This window comes from Rhinolophus ferrumequinum, chromosome 2 (genome assembly GCF_004115265.2).
Source record: "Rhinolophus ferrumequinum isolate MPI-CBG mRhiFer1 chromosome 2, mRhiFer1_v1.p, whole genome shotgun sequence".
Lineage (NCBI taxonomy): Eukaryota > Metazoa > Chordata > Mammalia > Chiroptera > Rhinolophidae > Rhinolophus > Rhinolophus ferrumequinum.
This window is the reverse complement of record NC_046285.1, coordinates 86,042,759-86,051,858: the sequence shown is the minus strand read 5'-3', so window position 1 is coordinate 86,051,858 and position 9,100 is coordinate 86,042,759. Positions and strand designations below refer to the sequence as shown.

General features: G+C 33.5%; 1 protein-coding gene across 3 annotated transcripts; it reads left to right on the top strand.

Moving 5' to 3' along the window:
• The first annotated feature begins 333 nt into the window (after positions 1–333).
• Positions 334–6,368, top strand: SUCNR1 (succinate receptor 1). Of its 3 annotated transcripts, XM_033121634.1 has the most exons (4): positions 350–471; positions 4,101–4,290; positions 4,500–4,565; positions 5,034–6,368. In XM_033121634.1, exons 3-4 carry the CDS (start codon positions 4,503–4,505, stop codon positions 5,985–5,987), a joined length of 1,017 nt encoding a protein of 338 aa, XP_032977525.1. In that variant the 5' UTR covers positions 350–471; positions 4,101–4,290; positions 4,500–4,502; the 3' UTR covers positions 5,988–6,368. The 3 variants fall into 3 exon arrangements, with proteins under 3 accessions (XP_032977508.1, XP_032977517.1, XP_032977525.1); XM_033121617.1 differs by lacking the exon at positions 4,101–4,290 and having other exon boundaries at positions 334–471; XM_033121626.1 differs by lacking the exons at positions 4,101–4,290; positions 4,500–4,565 and having other exon boundaries at positions 349–471.
• Positions 6,369–9,100: the final 2,732 nt, after the last annotated feature.

Sequence of the window (9,100 nt, the reverse complement as noted above, 5' to 3'; positions counted from 1 at the left end):
TTTACAGTTCCCTCAAAATGCTTGATAACAGCTATTTAGTTATCATATGCCCAATATAGAATTCACCAAGTATTGTCAATTTGAAAAACGAAGAAAAAGCAGAAGCAATTGTATATCCAACATAAACAGTGCTAAACTTTAAATATGCAAATAAACATGAAAATAACAAATGTTTTTCTGTTGTGTTGATAGTGAATAAAGACTGCTAATTTCAGTAGCAGTCTTTTCAAAATCTATTTGTGAAATGAGTAATTTGTTTTGTATGTGGACTTCACAGGAAGTTCCCCTACTTGAACTTAACTTGGAGGTTTGACTGAATAAATTATTCTTTGACTTTTGAATTATTAATCTTGGCTGCATGACATGCAAATGAGACAGCACTATGTCCAGAGGCACAGCTCTGGGTCAGAGGCTGTATCAAGCTGCTGGCAAAGAACTTCTGTGAAGGGATCAGGGCCTGACAACAGAACGGTAAGTTCTAATGTAACTCACGTTGCCCGGGTATATAAAGTAATGCCAAACCTCCCTTTTGTTAGGCGTTTCTTTTAAAAGGGGACTGGGAGCAACTAAGGTTTAATGTTTAAATGAACTGTCTGAACTGTCGTTCATAAGTACGTGTAGAACAGCAACAGAAACTAAAAGGAAGTCATAAGTTTTTCCTCTACAGTTACTTTTTACCAAATGTCTTGTTTTAATTGCCAAATACTAAATTTATTTTATTTAAAGAGGTTTATTATATTTGCTTGTGTCTTGGTAACATATTTAAATAAAAAAGAGTAATTAGATTTACTTAAATAAAACTAGTTGAAAAAATTTAGTTTCTAAATCATATGAAACAATTATCATATATAACATCTCATGTTTTGAAAATAATGTGCTAGAGGGAATTTTAAGGCATTCTAAAAATTAAATTTAGTATTTATATTTGTAAAGATGGCATCAATCAAGAATATAATTCACTAATGAAAAATGGAAAGTTGCAGAAACCATTGCTATTACATCTTCCAGAACTTTTTATAATTGGTGAGCTATTTTAAGAAATTTATAAACACAATTTGATACCATACTATCACATTTTAGTACTTTGACTTCTGGTGTAATTTCTGTAATACATGAAAAATGAAGTCATCATATTAAATTATTGTATCTTTTCAATGTGAATATATTTTTATTCAAATGGTTTATTAATAAAAAACAATTTGGTAATAAACATACTCAAATTTCTATCTAAATTTGGCTTAAGAAAGCAGTAAAGAATTAATATTTCATAAATGGTCTTTAATCATGATGATTATAAGAAAAAACAATTTAAGAGCTAATAAAGTATCAAATATATTTTTAATGTAAATTTCAAAAAAGTGTACATTTTAAAAGGCTAAATATAATTAAAGTGAAAGAAATATTCTCTAAAATTGAGAAGTACTGATCTGCTTATGTGAGTAATTGAATATTGTTTGTAGTTTAATAATTCTAACAGGTTTAGGTATGTTTTTAGATATATAATTAAAGATTTTACATTAATTGCCAATATCTAAGAACCAAAAACCTGTTTAAAAATAATTCATTCAAATCAGATATAACCATTTATCACAATTTTCATTTCCTAGAAATTTAAATACAACCTCTAGAAAGTGGAAGAGAGATTATTAAGTTTTCACAAGAGAATTTCCCTTCAATTGGGAGTTTTGCTTAAAGGATCAGTTTACTCCATCAATTTGAAGAATTGTGATGGCCAAACTAAAAACACACTCAACTACAAAAAAAACACACTCAACTACAAAAATCATTGAATTTGGAATCTAATACCCTAGAAATTGTGGCTCCTAGGGAGGTTAAATTGGCCTGCAAATATTAGACAGCCTTACATTTATAAAAACCACAGTTTATTAATATTATGGACTTAGGAAAATTAGTTTAAAGATGAAATAAATTTATAAAAAACAGATTTTAAAACATCATATTTTTGAAAAATTAAATTCAAATAAATATTAAACTGTAGTATGGTATCCAAATATTAGGAGTGGTTGGTTTACAGACAATTTTGGTATGTTCTTTTTGCCTATCTGCATTTTCTGAGTGTTATATAGTAAAATGTATTTTTTAAAGTTATTTTAAAAAAGAGAGTAGAAGAAGAATGAAGTAATCACTCTGAGAAACAGGACAAAGGTGACTAGTCATTCATTTTCCTTATTTCAGTCCTGGTATTCTCTAATCCTACTACGTCTCTAACCTCCAATCCCAATGGATTGATTACTCAAAAGCAGAAGAAGTCTCTATGGCTTCAACATGGTCCCAAACTTGCCTGCCTGGTAGCTATTGGTAATCTGGCTTCTAGTTATAATCTTTATAACTATATTTTACTTTCATGGCAGTCAAACTTTTCTTCTGTACATAAGCTACTGACATAAGTCAGTACAGTACATTTAAGAACTCTCTAGGTAGAAAGAGAAAAGTTACGACTAGAAAAAGAAGAAATTTAAAAATGAAAGACACTTCCTATTATCTTCATTTTCATTTGAGTGTGTGCACCAGCTTTTTGAGTATTCCCAAAATCACAAAGCTGCCCAGAACTGAGCTTTGAAGAACTATAATATTTAAAGTATGGGCAAAGAAGAATTAGATCACAAAAAATGTCTAAAAAGAAATGAGGGAAACAAGAGACCCTTATGTCATAGATGGCAAGGAAGAGAGTACTTCCAGAATTCACAGTGTAAAAAACAGCTGAGAAATCAAGAAGACTAGTGGAAAATGACCACTGCATTGAGCAACATTGAGGCTATTTTGATGGAGTGGTGGGTCAGACGTCAAATTGGAGTAGGTTGAAAGGGAATGGCTGTCAGGATATCAAAACAATTAGTTTAGACAGCTCTTTTTGTATATCAAGCTGTGACAATGAGAGAAACATTTGCAATGATGGAGAGTTGTTTATGCCTGCTCCTTATGTTTAAGACTGACAAGACAAGAATGTTTATATGTGGATGGAAAAGATGTCGCTGAGCTGGAGAAGACGGAAGAGACAGGAAAGAGAAAAGCTGGATAACATAGAAATCTTGAAACTTTGGGAATGAGTTGCATCTGGAGTAAGCCCAGAGGAATAGACATTCTCTGTTGTCACAGGAAGGAAGAAAGGACAGGTACAGAGGCAGGAACCAGAGAGTGGATACTCAATGAATGAGCTCTGTCTCAGGGAACTCGGAGACAAAAGTATATGCTAATGATGAGTAGGGTAGAAAAGGTGGAAGAGGTTTGAAAAAATTGGAAAATGAAATTGAGAAATGTAATAAATTGTTAGAGATGTGAGAAAACAGTAGAATCAGATAACCTCAAAGATGGAGTGAAACCGAAATTAATAACAAAAGAAAAGAAACTAACAATACATTTAAATTAAATTAAGGGGGAAAAAGATAGTGTAAAGCCAATCTTCTTTGGTTCTTCAGCGGTTTTCATGTGTCTGTTTCCTGAGGAAGCCCCTATTCAGCGTTGTTTAGAGTTGGACTTAGTGGCAATTTGCCATAGAAAGACTTGAGGAGAAGCTCAGAGGAATTTAGGATGTTTTAAATAGTGATTAAAAATAGCTTACCAAAATATTGAATTTATCATATCTACAATTCCATGAATTATTTTCATAAATAAAACACTCTGAAAACACCAGCAATCTTTAACTGAAGTAGACCACTTAAATTTGACAAAAGCAGATATGAGTTCCAGATGCCTTCATCATAGCAAATTAAGCTCGATGTTTGCATGCTTCCCAGAAAAAAAGCAGTTCAGGTGTATTTGATCTTTTTTTTCCCCTCTATTTACCAAAACATTACATTGAAAGAATCATTTGATTGTAACAACTGACACTCAGAATCCTATTTGACAAAGAGATTTTTTGAAAATGTTATTTCCAACCTTGCTTTTTTTCTCACTAGAAATAAGTAGGATTCAATATTTAACAGTGGTAAATTAGTATAGTTTTTAAGTAATTCAAGTTCTTTAAATACCCTACCCAACCACAAACAATCTGGCCTCATTACAAGAGAAAAAATGGCAGGTGAGCAGGACATTTGAGGTTTGAATGCAACCAATTGCTTATTTTCATATCCCCTATTCAGAAGATGCTGTGATGAAGGTCTTTTACTAGATGTATGACCTCAGGAAGACACTTAATTTTTCAAGCTTCAGTGACTTCATGCGTAAAATGAAAATAATAATAGTCCGCACCAAATTATGTCACTATGAGTGTAAAATGAGATAGTCCTTGGAAAGTGGTGAGCACAGTGCCCGGTACACTGGAAGTTTACGGTAAATATTTTTTACTATTTTTACTAAATTTTTTACTGTTATTACTAAGATTTTCAGCTTCATATTTTAAATTGTAAAATATTATGTCTTCAAACTGCAGTTGCATTTTACAAATTGAATAAAATAAGCATAATTCTTTGACAATATGGAAACAAAAGCTATTAAAATGGCAAGACTGGAGTTACAATAATTTCTGTTTCCTCCTTTAGGTTATGGTTCAATTCAATGTAACACAGCAGAATTTGCTGAACAACTACAATATGCTGGAGACCCTGGTAGGTCCTGGAGACTTTCCTCGGCTCTTACTCCACTGAACTTTCCATTGGCCTCTTTGCTGTTTGTCAAGTCCTCCATGTGTGTTTCCATCTCAGGGCCTTTGACATGCCTTTCCTGATGTCTGGAATATTCTTTATCATTGTATAGCATGCACTTATTTGTTCATTTTCTAATTCTTTCAGAGAATTAGATGATAAACTGTTTGAGATTAGGAACTGTGTTTTACTCACTGCTGTTATTTCCAGTGCCTAGCACATAGTTCAAAGGTATCAATAAATATTTGTTGAAATATTAGTGACATATATACGTATATATGTATGTATACATATACACTCTATACTAATGTAACCTGCTCTCCATAGTTCAGCTTTTAAGTTTTATTTTTTAAATTATTATTTTGTTAAGTACAGTTTTATCTTTAGTCACAGTCTAGTGTTTCATCCTTATATTTTCTCTCCCTTCTTTAGGCACCGGATCCGTCTTGCAAAAACTGGCTGACAGCAGAGGCTGCCCTGAAGAAGTACTACCTTTCTATTTTTTACGGGATGGAGTTCATTGTGGGAGTCCTTGGGAATAGTATGGTTGTTTTTGGCTACCTCTTCTGTCTGAAGAACTGGAATAGCAGTAACATCTATCTTTTTAACCTCTCTATCTCTGACTTGGCTTTTTTGTGCACACTTCCCGTGCTGATAAGAAGTTATGCCCACGGAAAATGGACACACGGGGAGATGCTCTGCACCACCAACCGATACATGCTTCACGCCAACCTCTACACCAGCATTCTTTTCCTCACTTTTATCAGCATCGATCGCTACCTGCTTATGAAGTATCCTTTCCGAGAACACGTTTTGCAAAAGAAAGAGTTTGCTGTTTTAATCTCTTTGGCCATCTGGGTTTTAGTAACCTTAGAGCTACTGCCCATGCTTCTTTTTATAAATTTTTTTACAGGGAATAATGGCACCCAATGCAGTGATTATGCAAGTTCTGGTAACCCCATGTACACCTTCATTTATAGCATGTGTCTAACCTTCTTGGGATTCCTTGTTCCTCTTTTTGTGATGTGCTTCTTTTATTTCAAGATTGCTCTCTTCCTAAAGCAGAGGATCAGACAGCTGGCTACCACTTTGCCCCTTGAAAAGCCTCTTACCTTAGTCATACTGGCGGTTGTGATCTTCTCTGTGCTCTTCACTCCCTACCACGTCATGCGGAATGTGAGGATCGCTTCACGCCTGCAGACCTGGGAGCAGCCCCCATGCACTCGGGTCATCATCAGCTCCATCTACATTGTGACTCGGCCGTTGGCCTTTCTGAACAGTGTCATCAATCCTGTCTTCTATTTCCTTATGGGAGATCACTTCAGGGAGATGTTGGTGAATAAACTGAGGCACCACTTCAAGTCCCTTACAACTTTTAGAAGATAAGCTAATGGACTGATTATGTTTGCACTCAGGGAAAAGTGAGATCTAGGAGAAACAGATTGTTTTACACATGCAGTTGTAGGCCAGTTAGAGTTTGACAAACTCATCGACATAAATCCAAGAGGATCACTGATCTGACCCTTTTTTAAAGACATGGTGTACTCAGAATACATGGAAAAAAGGATGACAAGAATTTATTGGTTTATTCACCGAAGAATTGGAAGAAGTTGGACTAACACAAATGTTTGGACATGTAATTCTGAAATCTTAGGTGTTACCAAAGTTTCTCAGTCGGTGCAAGAGAAATAGAAGATAGATAAAAGAAACAAGTTTCTCTGCATTTAATCATTGATCAGACTGTAAAAATAAATTGTTTTCATGATATTCTCTATATTATGCTTATTCCTACATTCTTACAACTTTATGTGAGAAGTGAATAGCAAATTAGACATACGTTACTAAATAGTTTTGTTAGAAGTTGTGCTCTTCAGCAAATTTAAAGTAAACAGTAACAATAATAAGCAAGAAAGCAATATAACAAGTTCAAGTATGCCTATGTATTTCTTTATATTAATCATGAATTGAAGTCAACTTTTAATTTATCGGTCATTTTTTGTTGTTGTATGGTTTATAATGCAAATAATCATATTAAAAGGAACCTAAAGAGATATTTCAACAAAGGAAGAAGAGGTTTGAGCTTGACTGTTAGGAAATTTAGATGTAAATGATTTTATCAAAACACTAGAGAGAGATTACCAAGCATAGTCACAAAAATCTCAGAGTTACAGAACACAAAGTGCCCATCAGGAAACCAAAGCAAGACAAAAAAGCAAAACAAAAGTGAGTAAACTATTTTTGAATTGATTGTGCCATCTGGCATTTAATGATCACAATTTGATCATCAGTGCATGGAAATATATTAAAGTTTATTAGCCTTGCTCCCATTGATTAAGTAGTAAAATTTAAACTATGTTAATATCATAAAACCAGCAAATAAGAGGAAATGAAATGTTAATACAGAATTTGTTGGATTAATTTTACCTTTGGAGGGAAAATCATAGTTCACACACACACACACACACACACACACACACACACACACTTTATTTTGTAAGCACTGGGATAATTTACAAGGACAACTTTATCTTACACAGAGTGACTCACATCTGGAAAGAGCCTTGTTTTCATAGAACATTACATAATACCATTGAAAGAAGTGTTCTAAACAAAATGCACTTCGTGAAATTGTAGAAATATCAATACAGATTATCTCAGGAGGGTTAGTCACAATTTCATGCCACAAACCAAATTTGGGGACAAAAAAAATGGTGCTGCACTAACTTTTTAAACCTAAACAAGTGTCACATAATAATCCATTACTATATGCAACAAAATGCGTCTATGGCCACATGTCTATGTTCCTTTCCTTGATGTCAGTTGCTATAAGATGTGAGTAATATGAAGGATGAAATAAACATTATGAGTATAGAGACATAAAATTCCATTGTCCTTCCTGTTCTAAGATACTCTGGGAATATTATACGTATTTTGATATCCCCAAAACCCAAAATATTCCCAATTAATGCTTTTACACTGTAAGTAACTGAAATATAAAAACGCAACACTCACAAAGGATTTATTTTAAGATTTTTTATACCATTTCTTTACTATTAATACTTTAAAATTTTCAATGTAATTTTATAACTGCCGGATAGTAAACTGAAAACAGGATCTCCTGAATTTCTTCATCAGAAAAAGCCACAAAAAAGGCCTTAGAAAAGAAATTGCTTATTTCTGCAAAGTTAGCACCATATAATTAATTGTAATTTGTATGGCTTTTAATTTGCAAAGGTAAAATTAAATTTTCCTGCCCCTACCTCAAGAAGCGGCAGGTTTGGACTCTTTCTAATAGTACAGTGACATATTTTGTAAAAACTGTAAACTCTTACATATATCTTGTAACCAAAACATTAAGTATTTTCATGGGAAATTTCTTAACTCTTTTCTTGCTCAAATCTGTCATATGGTAACTTAATCCTTAACAGACTAAACAGGACTTCACTAAAATTATAAGTCATTCCATTTGCTTTTTGGACTAGGTGATTGTAAGAATCACAAATAATAAATAATGGAAATCCTTTCTGGGTTTATATTTTTCAAATGAAATAATGTTGGGCTTTTGTATCTTGTCTTTTAATTGGCTCCCTAGTGTCTTCAGAATCATGTCTAAACTATTCAATCCAGCATTTTGCAATCTGCACCCACCTCCTCTTTATACATTACTCTCACTATTGTTGTCACAAACTGTACCCTTCGGCCACTTTGCTACTTTATTAAAAAAAAAAAAAAGCACTGAAGAAACTTTTTATTATTAGGTAATTAGAGATTAATATAAAGTTATAAAGAAATGTACAGGAAGTACTATGAACCCTTCACCCACCCCTTCTTAAAGTTAGCACACTGTAAAACTATGAGTAATACCTTTTTGCAAGGAAAAAAATATGTTTCTCCATGCTTAACAGTTATACCAAATTGATCTAATTCAAAAGCGATCATAATTTTAAAATAAACAAAAATATTATAAAACTATTAGGAGAAAATAAGTATATAGTTATAGTCTCTTGAAGAACATTTCAAATGTTATACAAAAAGCAAACACCATAAAGGAAAAAAAAATATTATAATACCTATATTTTTGAGATGTTCTCTCTGTTAAAATGCAATTAACCAATGAGCCAAAACCTATGTGTGATATTTCAAGCCCTATCATAGGCAATTCCGAAGGTCTCGGGGTAACAAGGCCCTCAGGCACCAGACTTGGTACACAGACAATGCGTTACAGCTGCTAAAAGTTGTTGCAGTCAAGGACTTAGGCTCCCCTGGCTAGCCAGGTGGCTCCTGGACCTTACATTCCAGAGGTAAAAAGTCAGTCATCATCTAAAACAATCTGCATATTGCAAAATGCTACAGAAGGGAATTTCAAGTGTTGAGAGGCCATGGTAGAGGTTGTTTCAAGACAGGGAATTCAGGTGGTTTCACTCTGAGGGTATCGTCCCCTAAGAAAATTAACATAGTAAAAAGAGGAAGAGAGGAGGAAAGATCGTGCCGGGCAATAG

Bases quoted from the DNA above. Each gene is read 5' to 3' on its own strand.
- SUCNR1 (XM_033121617.1), top strand. From the start codon at position 364: ATGCAAATGAGACAGCACTATGTCCAGAGGCACAGCTCTGGGTCAGAG. The intron at 472-4,499 runs GTAAGTTCTAAT...TTCCTCCTTTAG, and splicing joins CAGGGCCTGACAACAGAACG to GTTATGGTTCAATTCAATGT. The intron at 4,566-5,033 runs GTAGGTCCTGGA...TCCCTTCTTTAG, and splicing joins ACAATATGCTGGAGACCCTG to GCACCGGATCCGTCTTGCAA.